At 36.9% G+C, this 26,385-nt stretch overlaps 1 protein-coding gene, 1 long non-coding RNA gene and 1 pseudogene across 4 annotated transcripts in view; 1 reads left to right on the top strand and 2 right to left on the bottom strand.

Annotated features, from left to right (window-relative positions):
• The window catches only part of LOC127840864 (uncharacterized), an 82,758-nt gene extending 68,006 nt beyond the window's left edge, over nt 1-14,752 (top strand). The window contains exon 2 of the long non-coding RNA XR_008030605.1: nt 14,703-14,752. This is a non-coding gene — a long non-coding RNA (uncharacterized LOC127840864). The remainder of the gene's footprint in view (nt 1-14,702) is intronic.
• Nucleotides 1-26,385, bottom strand: part of LOC127840835 (DNA-directed RNA polymerase II subunit RPB2) — a 144,966-nt gene that overhangs the window by 68,336 nt on the left and 50,245 nt on the right. For 2 of the 3 annotated variants that reach the window (XM_052369262.1, XM_052369263.1), the window contains 4 exons: nt 25,767-25,886; nt 23,861-24,021; nt 22,877-23,072; nt 14,216-15,759 (listed from right to left, as the gene is read on the bottom strand). In XM_052369262.1, coding sequence (XP_052225222.1) covers nt 15,670-15,759; nt 22,877-23,072; nt 23,861-24,021; nt 25,767-25,886 — 567 coding nt within the window. In that variant the 3' untranslated portion in view covers nt 14,216-15,669. Of the gene's footprint in view, nt 1-14,215; nt 15,760-22,876; nt 23,073-23,860; nt 24,022-25,766; nt 25,887-26,385 lie in introns of those variants that run through there. The other variant, XR_008030590.1, reaches the window with a different exon arrangement.
• On the bottom strand, nt 9,711-9,844 carry LOC127843287 (U2 spliceosomal RNA; annotated as a pseudogene).

Here is a 26,385-nt window from a genome sequence, read left to right as displayed (position 1 = left end):
ATATTTCATTAAATTAAGCTTTATCACTTCCTTTCATACATAAAAATACACTAAACATACATAAATGCATTTGTTTTCTTAATATTATATATTTATTTTTATTGGGTATTTGAACTTTTTCAGGTAGTGGAATGTCTGCAGCAAAATTTGAGGGCCAATTGACAAAGGTTTTTGATGCAAAAACAGGTAATAATAATTATTTATTATCAGATACACAAGCAAATAAGTATATTTTAGATGCTTAAGGTGTGGAAGACTCATAATCAGGTTTGGTGTCCCTCAAACCCTTAGCGTCTTGTTATTCCTTATGCAGTTTGTATTGATAGTGCCGCGTCCTGACATGTAAAGCTTGTGCTTTGTTGGCAGCGTTAGTTGGCTGTAAACAGGTTTATTGTGGTTATCTCCGCCGTCAGTCTGTCCGTCTGTCCTAGCCACTATCTGCTACACCATAATCACTAGAACCTTGAAACTTAATTACATGGTAGCTATGAGCATATGTGCGACCCTGCACTATTTGGAATTTTGATCTGACCCCTGGGTCAAAAATTATGGGGGTTGAGGTGGGGCCAGGTCAGAGATTTTCACTCATTAGCTCGACTATTATATATGAAATATATATAATGGAGCTATCCTGATCCCGTCGGCGTTACCGCTAGCGTGCACATGTTAAAGTGTGTGTACTACCCCAACTATTTTCTTTGTCCTTTGACATATTTCTTTTATATTTTGCATACTTCTTTACCAACATGACACCAATCTATAAACAAAAGCAGACAACTGTATAAAGCATTTTGACATAATTATTGCCCTTTTATGCTTAGAATATGTATATATTATTGATAAATCTATGTTAAAGTTCGCAAACTACCCCATATATTTTCAATGTCCCTTGACATATTGCTTTCATATTTTGCATGCTTATTTACCAACATAACCCCAACCTATAAACAAGAGCAGACAACTGTATCAAACATTTTGTAAGAATATGGCTCTTTTTTCACTTAGAATATGCATATTATTGTTAAATCTATGTTACAGTTTGCGTACCACCTCAAATATTTGCAATGTCTCTTGACATATTGCTTTTAATATTTTGCAAACATCTTTACCAACATGACCTCAATCTGCAAACAAGAGCAGACAACTGTGTCAAGAAAGCACATGTCACTGACATCCTCTTCAGAGGAAAACTCAGAGTAAAATTATTTGTCGGTAGTGTTGAATCACGAAAGCTTCAAGGACCTTTTCCTTAATTTCCTCTTTTGAGGCAATGTTGTGTTCAGTGTATTGGTTTTCCCTGACAACACGCTCAAATTCACGAATCATGCAAAAGAAGTCTTCACATGGCTTCTTGAGTCCACCTCGATTCTTTTTATCATACCACACTGAAAATTTGTCAGTGAAGGATACTGCACCAGAAGAATTTGTTAAGTTGTTTATTATTCTGTTTTGAGTGTTTTTTTTCCAAATATTTGATAATGTAACCAGATATGTAGTATAGGACTTTGTTGTCTGAGTCACTAATTTCAGATACTTTTGCTGCGGATGATTTTTCTTCAAGTTGCCTTCTTGCTTTAATAACTTCAGCAATTAATTCTAAAACAAGGGACAAAATTGTCACAAAACCAGGTTTTCATTGTGAAAAAAAAATCTGATAAAGGGAGAAAACTCAAACTGAACTTTTGAAATGACAAAAAAAATTAACCCCCTTTGTAAGTTTTTTTTTTTTTAATCTATTTTTAGTCGTGGCGACCTTGACATTGGAGATATTGACGTGATTCTTTCGTGGGACACACCGTCCCATGATGGTGAACAAATGTGCCAAATGATTTTAAAATCTCACAATGAATGACATAGTTATGGCCAGGACAAGCTCATTTATGGCCATTTTTGACCTTTGAACTCAAAGTGTGACCTTGACCTTGGAGATATCGACGTAATTATTTCGCGCGACACACCGTCCAATGATGGTGAACAAATGTGCCAAATGATTTTAAAATCTGACGATGAACGACATAGTTATGGCTCGGACAAGCTCATTTATGCCATTTTTGACCTTTGAACTCAAAGTGTGACCTTGACCTTGGAGATATCGACGTAATTATTTCGCGCGACACACCGTCCAATGATGGTGAACAAATGTGCCAAATGATTTTAAAATCTGACGATGAACGACATAGTTATGGCCCGGATAAGCTTATTCCGCCAGCCCGCCAGCCCGCCAGCCAGCCAGCCAGCCCGCCAGGCAGCCAGCCCGCCAGCCAGCCAGCCAGCCCGCCCGCATTCGCCAATCTAATAACCAGTTTTTTCCTTCGGAAAACCTGGTTTATAATAATTTGCAGGAAGTTGTTCATGTCTTTTGCACTTTGTGCTTTTACACTTGATTGTATCAAAATCACTCCTTGCCTTGTCAGTCCTTATACGGTGAACTGTTTTGAAGAGAAGTTCCCTTTCTTCCGTAGAAGATAGGTTGTTGTTTTTGTGACAGATTGTAATTATCTCTTCAAAATATTTCTCAACCTCCTTGTTCATCTCTAATTGTTCGGCGATTTCAGCCTCAATCGAATTTCCAAAAGTATTGTATAGCTCATTTGTTTGGATGTTTTTAAGCTGTTTGAGAAGGCTTGAGGGAAGATTGTTTGTAACTTAGTAAATTCTTCTTTGGGCCAATTACTGTCTTTTCCCTTCTGGTTGTCGTTTTTCTTGTGATCTGATGCTGAAAAAACTCAGTTTATTAATAGCAAATAGGAGTACTGAAACTACTACCAATTTGTTATTCTATAATATACATGTCTTATTTTCTATGTTAAGATCCAAAAAGGTGCACCAGGACTTGCTCATCATACTAATATTACAGAAATTTTCTTGGCTTTTATTTTATGCTGAGAATTTACACTTAGAAAGTTTCCATACATTCCAGTTTTAGCTTAAATTTATATACACTTTGAACTTTCTGTGTGAAATAATCATACAATTGCTAAGATGAACATTAATTCAAAGGAGATAGATGTAATTATCAGATATGCATGTTATATCGCTTAACTTTGAAATGGTTTTTCATAATTGTGAATTTTTTTTTTCCTTATAATTGGTGAAATATTTATAAAAAAATATGATTTGTCTCAGCCAGTGCAGTGTGTGTACGGTCTTACAATTTTTAGATAATTATTTTTTAATTGATAATTAAAATTGTCTGTTGGGTTGATAATTATTTAATCCTTTTTTACGTCACTGAACAAACTGTAGTATGTGACAGCAAATAATATGTGTTCATTATTATATGAGTCGTATTCTGGGAAAACTGGGCATAATGCAAGTGCGTTACTGCACAGGCTAATCGGGGACGACACCTTCCGCCTTAATTGGATTTTTGCTAAGAAGAGATTTCATTTCAACGAAAAATGTCATAAAAGCGGAAAGTGTCGTTCCTTATTAGCCTGTGCGGACTGCACAGGCTAATCTGGGACGACACTTTACGCACATGCATTATGCCAAGTTTTCTCAAAACACGACACATATAATCGTTCTCATTCACATAATGTTTTGCCATTTTTTTTTTTAAATAAATTTAATAAATATTATCCTAGTAAAAAATTTGAAAAATTGCAAAGGACATATTTCTTTATCATTGGAAAAAACATTTATTCTGATATATTTTCAAGAGTTTGTTTCCACATCGTTAATGCTTCAATTAAGAATTTCTGAAATGTGTAGATAATTGTTATTCAATTACAGCTAAAAATCGGAATTCTTACATAAATATTTCAATTAAATTTATTAATATGTTGATACAACTAAGAATTACTAAATACATTTTTATGTCCATCTGTCTGGTCGTCTGAAATTCCGTCACACTTTGCGTTTAGGTTTTGCGTTAAGGTTTCGAAAAATGTGGAAAAAGCTGGCATTGTCTTCCTATGGTGGCAAGCCATGTTTTCAATAAATAATGGTGACTGTGTAAACATTTTATTAACTGATTTTTAGAATGTGTTTTGTTTTATTTTTTTAGAATGCCTAGAAAGCGCAAAAGAGGAACCCTTACGGTGAAACGCAAGTACCACTACATAACATCTGAACAGCCAAAGGAAGAAAACCATGTTGCCAGTGAACCCCTGGTGAACATTAAAGCTACAACAGATTCTTCTACCCAATCTTCAGTTCACAAGTGATCATAGTTATGCTATTGATGAAGAATCCACATATGAGCTTGACTCCTTCCAGGAGACAAACAATGATAAGCTTGAAGCTGATGTGATGGAATGTAGTTCAGGGCTTCTAAAAATGGAGGTGGAGACGACAACCTTCTCCGACTTTGCTGTGGAACTTAAACTGCAAAATATTTCATCTCAGTTCGTTGTAAAGGAATCAGAGCAATCAATTCAAATGTTACAGTTGTACGTAAATGACAGTCTGACAGCAATCAAGCTTTCGGTTGAAATTAAGAGTGATTTTACGTGCTCTGTTTATGTGCATCGGAAATGCATTCCGAGATCTCACCAAATATGGACTGGACTGCCACAACATATCAATCGCGTTGCTTATGTTCTGGTGTTATTGGAAAGACTGTTAAAATTTGATGTCTGCATAGGAAATCCTGAGGTGGAATTTTCAAATTTAGTTCCAATTCGATCAGGGTTGTCCAGCAACAACTCCCCAGAAATTGTGGCGTACAGGGAAGGGGACTTCAACGCAACACATGCCAGTGGAGAGAGATATAATTCCACTATTCGGTCTGTGAAACGTGACATGCTGTCCACATCAAAAAAGTGTACAGCCTGCAAAAAGTACTTTTACTTATTACAAAGCAGGAAAAATAGGGTTAAAAGCAGACTAAATTCGTGCCGAAAATACAGCCACACAAACTTTAAACATAGAGACATGACTAAACAGAAACTCAATATGAAATTAAACGAGCAGAAACATGAAATAAAAAATTTACAAACAGAGTTGTGGAAGCAAAGGAGGGAGTTTGATAAGATCATCACAGCAAATGGGATCAGTGTTGAAGGCAGTGAACATCATGAACTGAAAGACCTGATGGCAAGTTGTGAGACTGAATTTGAAAAATCGTTCCCGATTTCTACCAGCCGACAGCGTCTGTTTTGGGAACAGCAGATGTCTTTTGCCAAAAAGAAAGACAGTCGAGGGATGCGCTGGCACCCCATGATCATTCGTTGGTGTCTCTACCTTCGACAAAAGTCAGAAACAGCGTGATGTTCTCCGCGAAACTGGATTTGCCATCAACAAGGACATTATTGGACTATTCACACTTCCTGAAGAGTGAACTGGGTCACCAGGCAGATGTTCTAGGTTTGTTGAAGGAGGAAGCTTTGAAGAGACACCTGTATGACACAGAGTGGAGGAATATTGTCGGTCTTCTCTTTGATGAGATAAAAATTAAAGAAGATTTAGTGTACGACAAACACACTGGGCAGCTCATCGGATACTGCAATCTAGGCGATGTTGCCAATGAAATGATGCAATTCAGCGAAACAAAGAATGAGACTCAAAAAGAACTAGCAAAATACATTTTGGTTGTGATGCTGCGAAGTTTGTCTTGCAACTTGTGTTTTCCGTTGTTTGGCTTTGCAACGACAGGCATAACAGTTGATTTTCTGTACCCCATTCTGTGGAAGACAGTAGCGTTACTACAATTATCCCAAATTAATTTACATGTCTTGTTCTTCACTTGTGACGGTGCATCACCAAATAGAAGGGTTTTCAACATGCATCGAGTGGGTATTGAATCTGTGGTATACAAGACGGAAAATCCACACAACAGTGACCAGAACATTTACTTTATATCAGATGTTCCACATCTTCTGAAGACTGTAAGGAACAATTTTAGTAACTCACATGCCCACAAAAAATCAAGAATGCTGTGGAGGAATGATAAAGACATTTCATGGATGCACCTAGTTCGTTTATTTGAGGAACATTGCGAGATGAACTTGTACTCTCCCTGCCCAAAGTTGTCGCGAAAACACATTGATCTGCTTTCCTTCAACTACATGAAGGTCAGTTTAGCTGCACAGGTTCTGAGCGACTCTGTTGCTCTTGCCCTTGAGGAGTTGTACCGTCCAGTGGTCTCAGAAAAAAACTATTTTTAATCTGTACTATAATTTTTATCTTTACATAACATGGTGATATAAGACAATTTTTGGGGTGGTGACATGTAACCAAGTTCAAAACATTTATCATAAATACGTTTTAACAAATTACCAAATAAATCAAAGAATTTCAAATAAAACTCTACTGTTAAGCCATCAGTACCTGGTGATTTATTTCTTTCCATGCCCTTAAGGCTAACAAAATGTCTTCTTTATTTATATCCTGTGATAAAATATCATTATCTTCATTAGACACTTTAGGAACATTATTTAAAAATACATCATTTAAGGAATTATCAATTGGTTCGCATGTGTATAATTTTGAATAGAAATCATTAAAAGTAGTTAAAATACTTTCTGAAGATTTACAATCCACACCATTATAATTAATATGACTCATAGTTTTATTAAAACCTTTAGATTGCTCAATATTTGCAAAGCTAGAGGAAGGATTCTCATTGCTATTAAGTATATTTGTTTTACTTTTAACAATAAAGCCTTTGTGTAAATCACTTTCTAGTTTACTTAATTGTATTTTATAATCATGTTTTTCTTTTAAATCAGTGGAAGATTAATACAGATTTTTAAATTATTTAGTTTCACAATATATTTCATTTCTTTTACTTTTAGCATAATCAATACAAAATTCTTTAATTAATATTTTCCCAATATTCTAAAGTATTCTCATCAGTCCGTGACATGATTTGCTAGTAATATTTAAAAGTTTCAATAAAATCACTATCTTCTTAATAAGAATTATTAAATTTCCAATATGAATTACCAAACGTTAAAGTGTCATTCATGTTTAATTCTAATAATATTAAATCTTGGTCTGAAATAGTAAAAGGTATATTTGTACAATTAACAACATTTTTCTGTAATAACTTACATTAGTAAAATCTATCTACTCAGTAATCTACAACCTATATAAGAATTGTCATCACTTCCTAATTTTCTATACCACGTAACACATTTTTCATTGGGATATAAATATATTTAGGCAACAAACAAACTAAATTTAGTTAAAAGTTGTGATAACATTTTTGACCCTACTAATCCCCTATCCAAATTACCCCCAATTTTATCCAACCGAGTGTTTAAAACACAATTAAAAACTCCAACTAAAATAACATATCTACTAGTGACTAAATATGTATTTAAAGTTTCAAAGTATTCATTTCTTTCAATTTCAATATTGGGTGCATATATATTAACTACTCTTAATTTTACATTACGGACAGGTAAATCAACATATAATAACCTCCCTTCTATATCTGCCTGAAACGAATCTATATTTAAAGTTGGATTTAAAACAAGTATCGCTACACCTTTACATCTACCATTACCAAAACCCCATGCGATTTTATTAGTAAGGTTTAAAACTTGTTCAATTGATTAAGCAGTTATGAAATTAATTAACATGGGTTTCTTGTAAACATAATACATCAAAAGCGTTAACATTTAAGAAATTACTTAAAATAATTGTCTGTCTTTTGTAATCAAACCATTTATATTCAGAGAACCTATTTTTAAACTAGCCATGAGATATTTAGTTTTTTGAAAACACTACACATACGTATACACTATCAATACCTGTAAAGAAAAATCATGGACATCGACTTCAAATCGATAGTGAAAACATGAGGAGCTAAAGAAAGACAGTACCTGTAAAACAAAAAGCCTCGATTCAATGCGCTGTACAGCGCAGTTAGATTTATCTACGGTTATCAAATAAACGTTAAAATGCAAATAATTACAATTTATTTTCCGGTTTAATTTAAACCGTATTAAATTACTAATACAAGTAATAAGAGTATAATATAAATTGAATATAAATTAAAAACATTCCAAAAAACAATATCTGATATAAACGTTATAAATCTACAAAATAATTTTTGGTAAAACCAATACCAACGTGCATAAGACCTCGTGTAATTGGTTCACTGAGTGTATCACTCATTGAGCAGTAGAAACACGGGGAACTCAAGACAAACAGTATAAATAAATGCACTAAATGTGTTAACTTGGACATGTTTAAAAACTGGTTTTGTACAAAAGATATGCAACAAGACTGACAGATATGTAAAGGGGAGTTAATTATTAAAGAGTAGTTAGATATTTTGATTTTGTTGTTAACTCTATTACACTGTAATTTACAAAATACATTAATGGATATTAAAATAATATTTATATTTTTTTTTGTTTTAGATACCAATGGGCAAAGAAGAACTACAAAGGTGAGTACCACATGGGTAAGTAATGCAAAGGTAAGTATTTTATATTTACAGGATTCGATGTCTTCGATATATAATAAAAATAACACACAACAGGTAAGTATATACAAGGTAAGTATATTTATACTAAGTGCAATTTTTGTTTTTGGAATTATATTTTTTTTTACTTTTTATTTTCATTTTTATTTTATGCATTTTTAAAACATATATATACACAAGCTACATGGGCTCTGAGTGAGGAGACATAGTCTCCAGCAAAGAGCCCATAAAGCTATCACCAGCTAACATACCAGATAAGTCAGTGTGCTCCGGCGAAGAAGGCGTGACCGATGACTTCCGGTACTTGTTTTCTGGGCAATTGTGACGGGTCTTCATCCTCCGCCCTGCTTCGCCTTTCGCCTTTCACCTCTAATGTCTGTTTCCATATGTCCTTCCTCCTTTGACTCCTGTCCATCTCTCTCCATTCGCTCCACCTGGGAAGATTCTTTACTGGCTGTGCCGCTTGTGGCTCTGCCGGTTGAGAATCTTTTTCCATTTGTTTTTTTCTCTGTGAAGAGGACCTATGTTTTGGTTTGTTCGGCTGTGCCGAGTTCGGCACTGCCGACTTACCTTTCTGTGGCTCTTTCGGCTGCCCAGATTTTTTTGATGTCGTTTGAGCCACATATGATTTTGATTTATCCTGTTGCTCTTCCGGCTGCACCGCTTTTGGCGCTGCCGGTTGAGTAGCAGATGTCATCGTCTTCACTGTTCCCTGCTGCGCATGTTTTGACGAATCCGGAAGCAAAGGTTGCTTTTCTACAACATTTTGATAACGGGCGCCAGAAATCTGTTCTGGGCATTCCTTTCTGACGTGATCGACATTACGGCACCGCAGACACAGGGGGGGACGCCCGAACATTGTTATGAGTGCCTTTGCACCACAAGCAAAATTAAGCAAATGCGGTAAGCAACTCAATTTCTCCTCCTCCATTTCAATGAAAACGCAACGTACCCCAGTTGCAATCGGAACACCATCGAAATCAAAATGTTCATCTGTCACTCTAAGTACCTTTCCAAATTTCGAAAAAATCTCACTAAGCTTACCGGTATTAAAATATACCGGTAGCCAGTGGATTTTCAGCATACTCTTTTCAATCCCAAACTCGATACTTCCACAGTTTTTCCTCCAACTTCTAGAATTCCATTCAATTCCGACAACTTTTTCACACAGTCGCGAAATTTGAACATTACCTCAACCGACTGATTAGATTGACCTTTGTTACTTCGCTCAATATACTCTGGAGCGATCCCGGTCTGTATGAGGGCCCTCACCGTCTCATACGCAGATAATCCGTGTTTAGAGAAGAGCCTTACTGATCTGTTCAGAAATTCCTCAACTACCGCACTGCCCTCAATCGCAGGTAATTTAACCTCAATCATATTAACGAAAAAGAAAAAAAAACGCACAAAGATAAGAACAGATACTACACTTTGATCTTAGCCAAAAGGCCGAGAAGCGATACCGTCGTTATTCCTGAAAAGCACTACATCAAAGCCACTATATTTGCCCCACGTTTAGCCACGCACGCGCGAAATGTACGGTGCGCGCCCGTCGTTCGACACAATGGCGCGCGTTCGTAATTTGGAACGATTTCTCGCACTCAGATTTCACGTCCGCACGTCAGAAGCACTCCAGAACATCATTGCACGTGTATCGTACGTACTTCCGGTTTTAAACGTTTTCCGAAGTCGACTAACAGTCAATCGAATGGATGTTACGAAACGTTCAAATTAAACATTGTTCACGTCTTCTAGTGAGTGTGTGTTCTTCTGTCGCGATACACTTTTGCTTCCATGAGTAAACTAGATATAACATGAGAAGCGTCATCGGTAGAAGCATATTTGAGCTTAAATCGCTCCTTGCCTGCGTATTCGGTGCGGAATACAGCACAAACCAAATAAAAACCACACAATAAAACCATTTGTTGAATTAGCATTGTCAATAATGATCGAAGCCATTAGATTAACTTTAAAACCGTATAACATATTTATAAATATTATACTATTTACACTATGTATAGAATATAGTACATGTAATATAAATAATAGCCATAACTAGATATATTGTACATAATAGCCATCGGTATTGATAGCTGTGTACATGTATTATTCATGAACACACTACGGGTCCTTACATAACGCAGCCTTGGGCGCGGAAGGACCTAATACACTTCAAAATGCAAATGCATGGTGTCATAAGCGGGTGCGCAGGCTAGGCTAGAGCTACGCTGGTGGCATATGGCATAAGATCCGGTTTTTGCACGACGCGGGTCATTTAGTTTTTTAGTGTCGCCCCATATTAGCATGTGTAGTCCGTTTGTGGATTGAGCGTTTTGTGCACAGGTCAATCAGGGACGACACTTTCCGCCTTTATGGTATGTTTCGTTACAAAAAAGTCTCCTCTCAGCGACAATTCTGTTCTGGCGGAAAGCGTCGTTCCTGACTCGGCTATGCGGACTGCACATGCTAACCTGGGACGACAATTTACGCACATTGATTATGCCCCGTTTTTTGCAGAGCCTAAAGCCCAAGGTAGAATCTGAGTCAGCCCGACCGGCAGCCGATTGAATACATTTTTCAACAATTCATTTTGTTGGGTTTTCTATGAGTTGGATCATGTTAGACATTTCACATGGTTATATGTAGTTTTTTATATAATCATAATGCAAGCATAGTATTACACATATAAATATGATTAGTGCATGATCTTTCCATTATGTATGCAATTGAAATGAACTGCGTCATGCAAAAAGGTGTCTTATGCCATGCGTGGTCAGCATAGCTCCAGACTGCAAACAATAATCAGAGACGACACTTTACTCGCATGCATTAAGCACCATTTTTCCAGAGTGAGGCTCAAATGCAGATAGTTGGAATTTATAAGAAATAATGGTTAATGTCATGCAACAGCCCGTTGAGAGCGTTTGATTGTTACGTCTTTTTTTTCTAATTAGCTAGTTAGAGCATAATCAGATGGTGCTCGTCTGTCTGCAACATATATTTCCAATCTTAATGAAACTTGATCAAAACATTTATTCCAATGATTATTTGGCCGAGTTTATAAGGCGGCCACTTGAGGTCAAAAACTAGGTCATGAGGGCAAATTAAGACAGTAAGCTTTTAAAGACTTAATAAACCACATTTACAGTCCAATCAAATGAAATTTGGTCAGATGTGTTCTAATGATATCTTGGCCGAAAATTATTTGTTAAAAACACAAGGCGGCCAGGGGACGAGCAGTGTTTCTTTAAATGCCTTAAGAAACCTTTGTTAACACTATTGACCTTATTTATGATCCAATCTTCATGAAACGTCGTCAGAACATTTGTCCGAACGAATATCGGCAGTGTTCAAAACTGGGTCATGCAAGTAAAAAGCTAGGTAACTTCATGTAGTTCATATTTCCACAAAAGCTTGTTAACACTCCTAAGTCATAAATTTAGACTATTTTTTTTTAAACTTGGTCCAAACATTTGCTCTCCGCCAAATTTTACAATGTTTACCGGTCTGTTGAAAACATGGCCACCAGGGAGTGGGGCAGTTTTCCTTATATGGCTATCGTGATTTTTTTTATCTGTCTAGAAGTCATATTTTTAGTCCAATCTTCATGAAACTTGGTCAGAGCATTTGCTCTTATGATATCTTAGCAGAGTTCAAACATGGTTCAGTCCCTTGAAAAACCTCTAATGAAACCTTCTAAACATTCTAGAAGTCGCATGATTGTAAAGTTGAATGGTCATGAAACATGATCACAAGATTGTTCTTATGGTTTTGTTCCATCGCAGTTGTCCTCTAAACATTAAGCAAATATTCAAATACAAACGTTTCATTTCTGTGTTGGAAATATTTTAATTAGAAATGTGCCTAGAAATTAAATATTTATGTTTCATAAAGTGCTTTTATTATTCTAATCTCCTCTTTCTCAGAATAGTTCAGTTCCTTTGGGTTTCAGGCGAGCACTTTTAGGCCCATGGCCCTCTTGTATAACAAAGACAACTATGAGCATAGACAAAATGTGTATCTTTTATTGGAAAATTAAATGTCTGGATGATTTGATACACATCTCTATAAATATTTCTTGCTGATCAACACAGGTAAATCACAGGTCTGACAAGAGCCTTTTTGAGGAGAAAAGCCTTGCCGATGACAAAAGCCCCAGTGCTGACAATATTGGCAAGTCTGACAAGAGCCTTATTGAGGAGAAAAGCCTTGCTGAGGACAAGAGCCCCAGTGCTGGCAATATTTGCAAGTCTGACAAGAACCTTATTGAGGAGAAAAGCCTTGCCGAGGACAAGAGCCCCAGTGCTGACAATAATGCAAGTCTGACAAGAGCCTTATTGAGGAGAAAAGCCTTGCCGAGGACAAGAGCCCCAGTGCTGACAATATTGGCAAGTCTGACAAGAGCCTTATTGAGGAGAAAAGCCTTGCCGAGGACAAGAGCCTCATTAAGGACAAGAGGTATTGTGACAATTATTCGCTTGATGAATAGAATCTGGTAGATGACAAAGGCTTTATTGATGACATGCATTCCACTGTATACAGGGGCTTTGGTTATGAGAAAAGCGTTTCTAATGACAAGGTCCGTTCTGATTACAAGAGCCTGGCAGATGACAAAGACCTCTCTGCTGACAAGGTCATTCCTGCTGATAAAAGCCTATCTAATGACCAGCGCTCATCTTTCTCAGAATAGTTCAGTTCCTTTGGGTTTCAGGCGAGCACTTTTAGGCCCATGGCCCTCTTGTATAACAAAGACAACTATGAGCATAGACAAAATGTGTATCTTTTATTGGAAAATTAAATGTCTGGATGATTTGATACACATCTCTATAAATATTTCTTGCTGATCAACACAGGTAAATCACAGGTCTGACAAGAGCCTTTTTGAGGAGAAAAGCCTTGCCGATGACAAAAGCCCCAGTGCTGACAATATTGGCAAGTCTGACAAAAGCCTTATTGAGGAGAAAAGCCTTGCTGAGGACAAGAGCCCCAGTGCTGGCAATATTTGCAAGTCTGACAAGAACCTTATTGAGGAGAAAAGCCTTGCCGAGGACAAGAGCCCCAGTGCTGACAATAATGCAAGTCTGACAAGAGCCTTATTGAGGAGAAAAGCCTTGCCGAGGACAAGAGCCCCAGTGCTGACAATATTGGCAAGTCTGACAAGAGCCTTATTGAGGAGAAAAGCCTTGCCGAGGACAAGAGCCTCATTAAGGACAAGAGGTATTGTGACAATTATTCGCTTGATGAATAGAATCTGGTAGATGACAAAGGCTTTATTGATGACATGCATTCCACTGTATACAGGGGCTTTGGTTATGAGAAAAGCGTTTCTAATGACAAGGTCCGTTCTGATTACAAGAGCCTGGCAGATGACAAAGACCTCTCTGCTGACAAGGTCATTCCTGCTGATAAAAGCCTATCTAATGACCAGCGCTCATCTGAAAACACGGACTGCTGGTTTACTAGTGACAAGAACATCCCTGACCCAAAGTCTGCTTTGACACTGATGACAAGGGCCTCACTAATGAAAATAACCTGCACCCAATCAAGGCAGATGACAAGGACCTCTCTGCTGACAAGGTCATTCCTGCTGATAAAAGCCTATCTAATGACCAGTGCTTATCCGAAAACACGGACAATGATGACAAGGGCTTTTAAACTTTTAAGGAGATTTTCATGCGTTCACACGATCAAAAATTAACTTCCTGTTATACCGGAACATACTATTTTTTAATATTACTTTTTTTAAGCTTTACAAGTTACATGCCAACATACATGTATTAACTTATTCAATTGTTTGTATTCTAAATCCATACTAATAACAAACTGTGAAAATGATGTTTAAAGATTTTTTTGCAAAATTTGTATTGGACAAATAAGCAATCTTTACTAAACATTTTACTTTAAATTTGGCAAATTATTTTTTCAAAGTTTAGACAAAAAGTTATATTAAATATTAAAAGATATATAATTAATATATTTCAATCATTTATATTCTGAAAATTATAAACATATAAATATTGATGTACAAAAAAAAAACACTGCTTGTTACCATAATCTGTGAATATTTTTACTAAATCACACAAGACTGTGCTTTAATTTTAAAACTGATTGAAGAACATTTACAAGTTTAACAAGAGATGTGTTTGTCAGAAACAGAATGCCCCCTACTGCGCCGATTTGAAGCCATATTTGACCTTTGACAATGAAGGATGACCTTGGTATTTCACCACTCAAAATGTGCAGCTCCATGAAATACACATGCATGCCAAATATCAAGTTGCTATCTTCAATTTTGCAAAAGTTATGACCAAGGGTTAAGTTTTGGGACAGAATGACAGGCTAAACACAATATACTCCCAATCATTCAATCCGGGGGCATACAAAAACAAGCACATTCAAGAATTCTTCATTTTCCAAAGTTAAGACAATGAAACAGACATCACTTTTGCTAATTCTATATAACTATGGTAATTCCTTTAAATCAACACTTTACATGCACTGATTCTCAAACAGTTTTCACATATTTGACTTGACAAACTAGTTGCCAATAGATAATAAACTGGAAAAGAATGGCCATGTTACAACAAATCTTCACACTTTCATTTTTTTCAGACAATTATGATAAGAAATGTGGAAATATGACAATTTAATCCCCATTTTTGATACAATACGACAAGTTCTTAGAACATTACCTATAGTTTAATGAAATGCTCTTCAAGAAGTTCACCCATTTAGTGAAACAGGCTTTGCTGTATCAGCCCCTTTTGAAACAACTTTATTTTTATATATATGTTCTTAGTATCAATAGTAAAATGCACATGCATGTTATGTATTCAATAATGCGTTATCGATTCTCTTAGAAGATATAAAGAGAATAAGATAATGTTAAAAACTTGTTTTGTTATAAGATGCACATGTGTAAGTTTTCATGTACGCACACAATTTTCAGCTTTAACACTTTGTGTAAAAATGTAGTATACACTTATTTGGACGACTAATTAAAAATACAATTTCTGATGGTCCATCTGTCAACATAGATGTCTCTGTCAATTTTGATTTAAAACACTGTTGCCCAGAAATTTTCTTCAAGAACATGTTCAGGAAAATAAAAAAAGCTACACATTTAGACCTATGCACCACATTAAACAAGTTGGCATGACCAACACTTGAAGGTTCTGTGTTAACATTATCATGCCAAACCACCCGCCAAAACACCATGTTCAAATTATCCACGTTCGGTAAACTGGAAGCAAACAGCTCTGTGTTCAGATGACAATGCTCTGTGTTCAGGTGACCATCATTCTTGGTGCGATGCTCATGGACATCAGTTCTTGGAACAACAGCTTGCAGGCATACGGTATACGTATCTGGGACACCTGAAGAATATTAAACACAAATATGAGCTTTGGTTTTATGTATGGGCGTTAAGGGTCATCCTAGATTAACCTGTGCAGTCCATACACAGAGCTCCAGAAAAGGGTCGTATTTTCGTAATTACGAATTATTTTCAAGTCCGTTACGTATTTATTTTAAAATCTTGTCGTACCATTAAGAATTACAAAATCAAGTTACGAATATTATTTTTACATCGGTTCGTTTCGATTTTTATTGAGTTCTTTTCGCGTATTAAAGATCTTTGCGGTGCTTATATAGAATGGTTATCGGGTTTGTTTAACAAAGCGCATTTTTTCCAAAAAAAGCGGCGTATACAGTCTATCTGTCAAAAAACAATGGCGGCGCCAAGAGAGCGTCCTAAAAAACTGCAAAGCGTCCAAAAACACGCTTTTAATATATCGTATGCAAAGTGAGCCGAAGATAAATGTTTAGAAAGACATTATAGAAAAGATCTTATACGATGTTGTATGTTCAGTTGCCGAAACAGTCGGAAAAGCTAAACAAAAACGCGACACGACGGGTCCAAACTTAAACACAAAAAACATTGAACGAGTGGAAGGGACAAGTCCCGCGGCTAATCATTGAAAAGATTGAAGGGGAGACCCGTTTTAATTGTGAAATATGTAAAAATTCATCTAAGGCATGCAATCTGAACACAGTTTGGTATTTGAAGGTATTTGAAAAATAAAATTGTATAATACTGAAAAGACACTGTTGAACTCGTATAAATAAAGTTGCTAGTATGTTTATTTTGATTTTTTTGCATGAAAATAACCATTATTATTTATTTTAGGTCATTTAGAAAAAAATAAGAATTATTTTCCAAAAATTAGTAGTAACGTTAAGAATAAAATGTCAGAGTTAAGAATTCTTTTTGAAAATCTGGTAGTAATTTCAGAATTTCACGAAACCTTATCTGGAGCTCTGCATACAGGTTCATTAGGGATGACACTTTCTGTTTTTGTGGTATTTTTTGTTTTAAGAAAGATTGTCATATCGAAAATCCAGTTTAGGCTAAAAGTGTTTTGCCTGCAGACTGCACAGAATGTGTCATTTGTAAATATTTACAAGGATTCTAGGGGAATCTTAGTTCATCAAACTTGCACACATCATATGGGTTTTCTGGTGTCCATATGTATACCAATTTAATGTCAGTGTCCAAGTCCATCAATTTCATGCAAATTTAAAACAAAATTCATGAATATTTTAAGACATTATGCATGCCATTTTCTATATGGTGTTTATTTCTAGCAAGTTGTTAAAATTGCCTAAGAATAATTTAGTAACAGAGCAGAAAACCTATGTAATGCCCATATTTGACATCTTAATGTGAACTTGACCTTTAAGCAGTGGTAAAAGTTGCTGAGTCTAACACTCTGTCACCACATAATGATCATTTGCAGTTAGTTATTCAAACAATTTCATGATGAATGACAAAGTGTGATCAAGCTTTATCATTCCTTATGTGTCCTTTGAACTGAAGTTTGACCTGGAACATTAACACAACATGCTTTCTGCATTGGTGAACATAAGAGGAAAGCTGAATGAGGAAGTTATATTCCCAATGACATGAAATGAACACAATTGCACACATATAAAAGTGCTATAAAGACTGCTATTTCAAGCTATCTGCAAGATGGCCAAAAAAAACAAAAACAAGAGCACCGCATAATGGGTGCCACGCTCGGCTGCAAAAGCTTGTCAGAATTTTTTTTTAGAGGTCACAGTGACCTTGACCTTTGACCTAGTGACCCAACAAGAGATGTGTTTGTCAGAAACACAATGCCCCCTACTGCGCCACTTAGAAATAAAATATATATTTATCATTTGGCAGGTATAGACAACATCTCCCTTTAAAGGTTCATTACTTCCCTTGGATTTTGTCCAATCCAACCGGGGGCGGAGGTCTGTAGCCAGTAAAAAAATACCAAGTCAGACATCACTGACAACCAACGCCTGTGGTTTATCAAAGAGATCATAGCCAGAGTTCATCATGTATGTATGGACATAAGTCCACAGGTATGTAATGAACATCAAAGAAATTATAATTATATCATTTAAAAATGTTTTTTTATTTGATAATGGACATCAAAGAAATTATAATTATATCATTTAAAAAAAAAACTTTGACAAATCAATCATTTGAGTTATAAATAATCAAAATAATAAATCTGTACAGTAACTGTGAAAAGAACTTCAATTCTTGGTAAGGAAATATATAATATGAGATTTATAATTATATAAATTACTTCCCTTGAAAATAATTGTCTCTAACAAATCTCTATTTTTAGTAGCAAATAATTAAAAGCCACTACCGTGACTGTGATTGACCACTCGAAATGTGCCGCTCCATGAGATACACATGCATGCCAAAAATATAAAGTGGCTATGTTCAATATTGAATAATTTTCTTTCTTTGTAAAGCTTATTACTTCCCTTAAATTTGTATTTTTTACCGTAGATCGTAAAGGATGACCTTGACCTCTTACCACAATGTGTTCGTCAGAAACACAATGCCGCCTACTGCGCCGCTTTGATTTATTTAACAAAAATATATACGTGGGCAGGTCAGATAACTATGTCCATTTACAGCTTATAACTTCCCTTGACTTTGTTTTTTCGACCCTAGACCTTGAAGGATGATGTTCACCTTGAAATTTTACCACTCAAAATGTGCAGCTCCATGAGATACACATGCATGCCAAATATCAAGGTGCTTTCTTCAATATTTAAAAAGTTATGGCCAATGTTAAGGTTTTAGCACAACACCTACGGCGGACGACGAGCTGGCTATGACAATAGCTCGGGTTTTCTCCAAAAACAGCCTCGCTAAAAAAACACAACAAAACTTGCCAACAACGCATAAAAGAGGAATTATCTAACAGGAGAAAAAATCATCATCCCTGTCCATCAATAGATGATAATGACAAAGCTTACTCACCAATTTGCCAATAAAGCCAATGGCTACAAATATACAATTTTGACTAAAGACAATTGTATTTGCCTACAGCTTTTCCTTCGTAAAACCTCATAAAACTGACAAAATAAACAAGAGCAACGCCTTGTGGGTGCAGACCGCTCATCTATTTTTCTTTTTAAAGGTGTAGGGACCTATCTCAATTTCAATCACAAAGGAGGTAGGGGTGGAGTGGAGAGGGGTGTATAGTGTGGGGGTGTGGTCATTTATTACATTATTCTCCAAAAATGCAAAAAAAAAATGCAAACAAAAATATTATTATTTTTTTGTTGGGGGGAGGGGGGGGATTCTTGGGTGGGATGGTTGGACGGTTTTTCAAAAATAAAATAATAAAAATATATATTCGTGTTTTTTTACCATGTTTGAAAAAACAAGAGATGTGTTTGTCAGAAACACACTGCCCCCTATTGCGCCGCTTTGATTTTTTTTTGACCTTTGACCTTGAAGGATGACCTTGACCTTCCACCACTCAAAATGTGCAGCTTTATGAAAAGGCCGCTTTGAAATAATTTTTTTTGACCTTTGACCTTGACCTTGAACTTCCACCACTCAAAATGTGCAGCTTCATGAGAACACTGCTTTGAATTTTTTATTTTTTTTGACCTTTGACCTTGAAGGATGACCTTGACCTTGAACTTCCACCACTCAAAATGTGCAGCTTAATGAGAACGCCGCATTGAAATTTTTTTATTTTTTTTTACCTTGAAGGATGACCTTGACCTTGAACTTCCACCACTCAAAATGTTCAGCTACATGCGATACACATGCATGCCAAATATCAAGTTGCTATATTCAATATTGAAAAAGTTATGGCAAATGTTAAAGTTTTCGGACGGACAGAAACCATAAATTTGACATTTGACCTTGAAGGATGACCTTGACCTTTCACCACTCAAAATGTGAAGCTCCATGAGATACACATGCATGCCAAATATCAAGTTGCTATCTTCAAAAGTGAAAAAGTTATGGCCAATGTTAAAGTTTTTTCGGACGGACGGACGGACAGACTGACTGACTGACATACTGTTCAACTGCTATATGCCACCCTATGGGGGGCATAAAAATTATTTTTTTGGGGTGGGGGGTTGGGGGTATAGTGTGAGGGTGTGGTGGTCATTTATAAGATGATCTTAAATTTTAAAAAAAAATAATGGGGGGGGGGGGGGGGGGGAGATTGAGGGGGGGATTCGGGGGGGGGGGGGTTGGGGGGGGGGGGGGGAGGGGGCGTGGGGGATTGTTTGGGTGGAGTCTATTGTGGTATGTCAGGTAAGAGTTGTTTTGTCAAAGTATCAATCGAATCTAATCATAAATAAATAGTTTGCGAGTGTTTCAAGTATGAAAGCAATATCTATGATACTTTAGGGGTAAAGTGGACCAAAACACAAAACTTAACCAAATTTTCAAGTATAAAGGGCCCATAATTCCGTCAAAATGCCAGTCAGAGTTACATAACTTTGCCTGCACAGTCCCCTTATGATAGTAAGTGTTGCAAGTATGAAAGCAATAGCTTTGATACTTAAGGAATAAAATGGACCTAAACACAAAACTTAACCAAAATTTTCAATTTTCTAAGTATAAAAAGGGCACATAACTCTGTCAAAATGCAAGCCAGATTTATCTTACTTTGCCTGCCCAGTCCCCTCATGTTAGTAAGTAAGTGTACCAAGTTTGAATGCAATAGCATTGATACTTTATGAGGAAAGTGGACCTAAACGGAAAACTTAACCAGACGCCGACGCCAAGGTGATGACAATAGCTCATAATTAAAACAAGAGGGCCATGATGGCCCTGAATCGCTCACCTGACTCATTAAGATCAGATGAAAACTATGACCTCTATTGTCTACACAATGTTTTTCTATGATTTGACCTAGTGACCTAGTTCCTGACTCTAGATGACCCAAATACAATCCCAATCCAGATTTCATCAAGATAAACATTCTGACCACAGTTCATAAATATTGGATGAAAACTGTGACCTCTATTGTCAACACAAGGTTTTTCTATTTATTTGACCTAGATTTTTACCCCAGATGACCCAAATACAATCCCACCCAGATTTCATCAAGAATTCTGACCAAATTTCATAAAGGTTGGATGAAAACTGTGATCTCTAATGCCTACACAAGGTTTTTCTATTATTTGACCTAGTGACCTAGTTTTTGACCCCAGATGACCCAAATAAAATCCCAACCCAGATTTCATCAAGATAAACATTCTGACCAAATTTCATAAAGATTGGATGAAAACTGTGACCTCTATTGTCTACAGAAGGTTGTTCTATTATTTGACCTAGTGACCTTGTTTTTGACCCCAGATGACCCAAATACAATCCCAAACCGGATTTCATCAAGATAAACATTTTGACCAAATTTCATCAAGATTGGATGCAAACTGTGACCTCTACTGTCTACACAAACAAATTGTTGACGGACGGACGCACGGACACACGCAGGCACGCACAACGGAAGCCGGACATCACACGATCACATAAGCTCACAGTGTCACTTCATGACAGGTGACCTAAAAATACGTGTCGGAGATAAACATGAACAGTTGTGGTTAAATCCCATAGAAACAAGGGCTGTTTGTAAAACATGCATGCCCCCCTATATGGGCTATAAGTTGTAGTAGCAGCCATTGTGTGAATACGTTTTTTGTCACTGTGAATGGTGGTGGTGGTGGTTGTAGTAGTAGTAGTAGTAGTAGTAGTAGTAGTAGTAGTAGTAGTAGTAGTAGTAGTAGTAGTAGTAATAGTAGTTGTAGTAGTAGTAGTAGTAGTAGTAGTAGTAGTAGTAGTAGTAGTAGAAGTAGTAGTAGTAGTAGTAGTAGAAGTAGTAGTAGAAGTAGTAGTAGTAGTAGTAGTAGTAGTAGTAGTGGTAGTAGTAGTAGTAGTAGTAGTAGGAGTAGTGGTAAAGTAGTAGTAGTAGTGGCAGTAGTAGTAGAAGTAGTAATAGTAGACGTGGTGGTGGTGGTGGTGGTGGTGGTGGTGGTGGTGGTGGTGGTAGTAGTACTAGTAGTAGTAGTACTAGTAGTAGTAGTAGTAGTAGTAGTAGTAGTAGTAGTAGTAGTAGTAGTAGTAGTAGTAGTAGTGGTAGTAGTAGTAGAAGTAGTAGTAGTAGTAGTAGTAGTAGAAGTAGTAGTAGTAGTAGTAGTAGTAGTAGTAGTAGTAGTAGCAGTAGCAGTAGCAGTAGCAGTAGCAGCATTACAAGACCAATACTTAAGAATGATCAAATGGGAAAAGGTAACATAGCACCAGCAGTAAATATGGGGCTCATTTACAGGTCAGATTTGGAATCTCTGCTGTAAAATGAGATTTTGAATGAATTAAAGGGAGGCAAATCTGTAATAAAAGAACATGCATAAACTGTAGTTGTTTCCCTTGTTTGAACCATGCTAAATCCTTACAAGTTTGGAAAGAATTGGATGAAAAATTTGGACTTTATTGCATTAACACCATTTTCTCAATTCAAGGGGAGGTAATTCTGTACTTCATGGACCAATAATGCTCATTTTTTGTAGGGTTCGTGTCCTCATTGATATAAAGACACTGTGCAAATTTGGAAAGGATCGGACAAAAAATGTGGAAGATTTTTGAAAGTTTTCACAAAATAGGCAAAAACGAATAAACATGCAAAGTTCAACGAGCTCCTGCGGCCATGTTTTTTGACGAATCAAATTTCTTTGAACAACTTTTTCAGGGGAGCCCTCAAAGGTCATCCCTGTGAAATTTTTTGAAAATCTGATGAGCGGTTTCTGACAAGAAGATTTTTTAAGGTTTTTACCATATATGGTCATGGCGGCCATCTTGGTTATGTGATCAAATTTTTTTTAACAATTCTTTTGTCCCATGACCTAGGGATGCTCCACATGAAATTTAGTTGAAATTGGCTCAATGGTTTAGTAGAAGAAGATGTTTACAAATTGTTTACAGACGGACGGACGGACGGACGGACGCTGAGTGATCACAATAGCTCACCTCGAGCTATCGCTCAGGTGAGCTAAAAAATAAAAATAGATGAGCTAAAAATGAAAATGATTACAATATTTAAAGGTAATTTGGGGAAAAGACATTTTTTATCCAGGGGGACCCTTGAATGTCCATCCATCATGAGACATTACCTGAGTCTTATTCTTGCAACCCCGGCACTCAAACGTCTGGTTGCGCAGGTTTGCAATGGCGATGAGGCCGCACAGGTTGCACACGTGAACACGGTACGGGTCAGACACCTCAAAAAGACGTTCCCGAAGAAACTGCGCAGCGCCGTGGGCGATCTGACAGTCACGCTCCATCTCACCAAAACGAAGACCACCGTCCCTGTAGGGGAGCATGGGGTAATTCCTCAATTACAGCCAACGCTAAGAATATCAATATTGAATCAAGTGGCTTACTGTATAGTTGCACCTTAATCATCAATAGCTAGTCGTAACTATGTGCACTATATCAGACCACCCTTAATACCAGACAGGTCTATAAGAGCATTGACTATTTTAGTCAGACAAACATATTTCTTACTTGTTACGTTAACATACACATATATTTTTGTGTGACATTTTCACATTTTTTGTTAGACATTTAACCTTATGTTAGTATGATATTGCGATTGTTTGCACAATTTGTCTTTTGGGTTCTTCTAAGCCAACCAGTAATGCATATAAAGAGAGAAAATAATTATCAAATTGGTGTAACTTTAAAGTTCATCATAATTTCTGCCAAAATGTTGACCAAACCTGATGCTCCTATTTAAACTGAGTATTTTCCAAATTCAAAATCCCCTCTTATGTATCCCTTAATTCTTTTGGACTCCTTGTTTCTCAAATGTCCAACTCTCTTTCATCTCATCTGAGTATAAATTGAGCACTGTTCTGGGATAATTGGGCTTAACGCATGTCAGCACAGGCTAATAAAATTGGACGGCACATTTTGCCAAAAGGGCATATTCCCTAAAAAGATACTTTCTTTACACGAAAAACAAAGCAAGCAGAAAGAGTCGCCCCTGATTAGTCTGCACAGGCTAATCTGGGAGGACACTATATGAACATGCATTAAGCCCCGTTTTCCCACAACACAGCTCAAATGAAAAGAAATCGCTGGCTGCAGCCTACCTGGATCTGCCCTCCATGGGCTGCCTGTTCAGGATCTGCAGTGGCCCACGGGCACGGGAGTGGATCTTGTCGTCCACCATGTGTTTGAGACGCTGGTAGTATGTGGGCCCCAGGAACACCTGGGCATTGAGTTTGCGACCCGTGAAACCATTGTACAGCACCTGCAGCAAGAAGGAGAAAATATGGAAGAGTTATCAATCCCATAAGGTTAATAAAATGTCCATGTCAAAGGATTCACATGCAAAAAGTCAAATACCTTAGGCAGTATAAAGATTGTTCTTGGAACCTGAGACAGGAAATAAACAATATGGCAGATACTGTTGTTCAGAACCTTGGTAAACAAGAGTGCCAAATTGTCACAAGATACGCCCGTTCGAAGGTTTTGGACACCATGCTCAATGCTTGAAATGCACTAAGTGACCTCAAGACCTAGTTATTGACCCGGCATGACCCATATTTGAACTTGACCTAGATATCATTTAGATGTAACATCTGACTAAATTTGGTGAAGATCAGATGAAAACTAATTCAATTATAGGCGGACACCATGCATAATGCTTGAAATGCACCATGTGACCTGTTGACCTCGTTTTTGACCCAGCATGACCCACATTTGAACTTGACCTACATATCATCTAGACACAACTTCTGACCAAATTTGGTGAAGATCGGGTGAAAACTACTTTAATTAGAGAGCGGACACCATGCTTAATCCTTGAAATGCACTAAGTGACCCCGTGACCTAGTTTTTGACCCAGCATGACCCATATTTGAACTTGACCTACATATCATCTAGACACAACTTCTGACCAAATTTGGTGAAGATCGGGTGAAAACTACTTCAATTAGAGAGCAGACACCATGCTTAATCCTTGAAATGCACTAAGTGACCCCGTGACCTAGTTCTTGACCCGGCATGACCCATATTCGAATTTGACCTAGATATTTCTAGACACAACTTCTGACCAAGTTTGGTGAAGATCAGATGAAAACTATTTGAATTAGAGAGCGGACACTGCTGTGGAAGCCGCCCGCCCGCCAAGGGTGAAACTATAATACGTCCCGTTTTAAAAAAACGGGCGTATAAAAAAATGAACAATATGGCCGATTTATCTAGCCGTGCTCTCTGCAAACAGAGCAAAATGCATTTGTGTCGTCCCAGATTAGCCTCTGCAGTCCCCACAGTCCATTCAGGGACAACACTTTTTACTTTTATTTTAATTTTTGTTTAAAATCCAGCTTAGGGCGGAAATGTAGTCCCTGTCATCCCTGATAAGCCGGTCTTCATAAAGGCATAATTTCTATTTAAATATTAAACATCTTGGCCTTGCTGTTTCAGAGGAGATTGTTGACGTTTTTATTTTCAAAACCAAATTTTGGCCCATAAAACCTTATAAATCCACAGAACGTAATTATTTGAAATATTTTCAACAATAGGATGGTCGCATTTTGCCCAGTGGTTCCATAGGAGATGTGGTTTGAAATAAAAGTTTATGAACAGGCGCACAAATTGGCTAATTAGTGATTTGATATTATACACTACCATATTTTCACTAACCTAATCTGCTCCATTGATGATTGCCATAAACTGGCTGCCCAATAGAGCTACTTTTGTAAATAGCATCCAAACTGTCTTTTGAAAAATCACCAATTTTGAAAACTGTCACCTTGTCTGTGATTTTGTCGCTATTGGTGACAGCGTTAATCGACAGCAGGAACCAATAACCATGTACCCAAACACATGTCACATACAGTTGACAGACATCACAGTATCTTGTTGTGCTGGGGTGAGCTAATAAAGCATTAATTCACAACAAGCATATCACAAAAAACAACAACCTTGAACTGCTGTATCACTTACTGAGCTGCATTTACAGTTACAGCCTTTTCACATTCTCCCACCTACCTCATTGCCTCTCTGCTGGTATCCATACTTGTGCAGCAAGTTGGAGATCTTCTGTACATTGACGGCGTCATTGAAGGGCGTGGCATCACCTATCTCTCCCTTGTTGGCCGCCACCTTGCCCTGTCATAGCATAAAGTGCAGAGAGAAATATTTTTGTGTTCATTTTTTTATTCAACATAAACATGTCAGAGATAGCGAAGTTCAGGGCCCGTAATCACCAACCCACTATTAGACTTAGAATTTAGAAAAATACATACAGCGTTTGAATACATACAAGCTACCACTGATTGTTATGTTGTAAACAAAAATATTCTACATTATGAATGATCTTAATAGAGTTGGTTAATGCCAAGTTTGACTTGAAATCAAAGAAAAACTTAAATATTCCAGTTAATAAATTCTTTTTTTATTCTTAGAATTAAATCTAAGAACTGCTGAGTGAATACGGCCCTGGCTGTAGTTTGTCAGTAGTATGTGTAATAATTAACAAATGAACTTGTTAAAAATATTGGATTAGCCCTTAAGTAACAAGAGGGCCATGTCTGGGTTTTAAAGCGGTAAGTAGACTGCTCAATAGAAACAGGGAAGAAAGTTGGAACATGTTCTTTACATCTGTCTA

This window comes from Dreissena polymorpha, chromosome 8, assembly GCF_020536995.1.
Source record: "Dreissena polymorpha isolate Duluth1 chromosome 8, UMN_Dpol_1.0, whole genome shotgun sequence".
Classification (NCBI taxonomy): domain Eukaryota; kingdom Metazoa; phylum Mollusca; class Bivalvia; order Myida; family Dreissenidae; genus Dreissena; species Dreissena polymorpha.
Note: the sequence above shows the minus strand (reverse complement) of the source record. Positions and strands in the feature narration are given on the sequence as shown.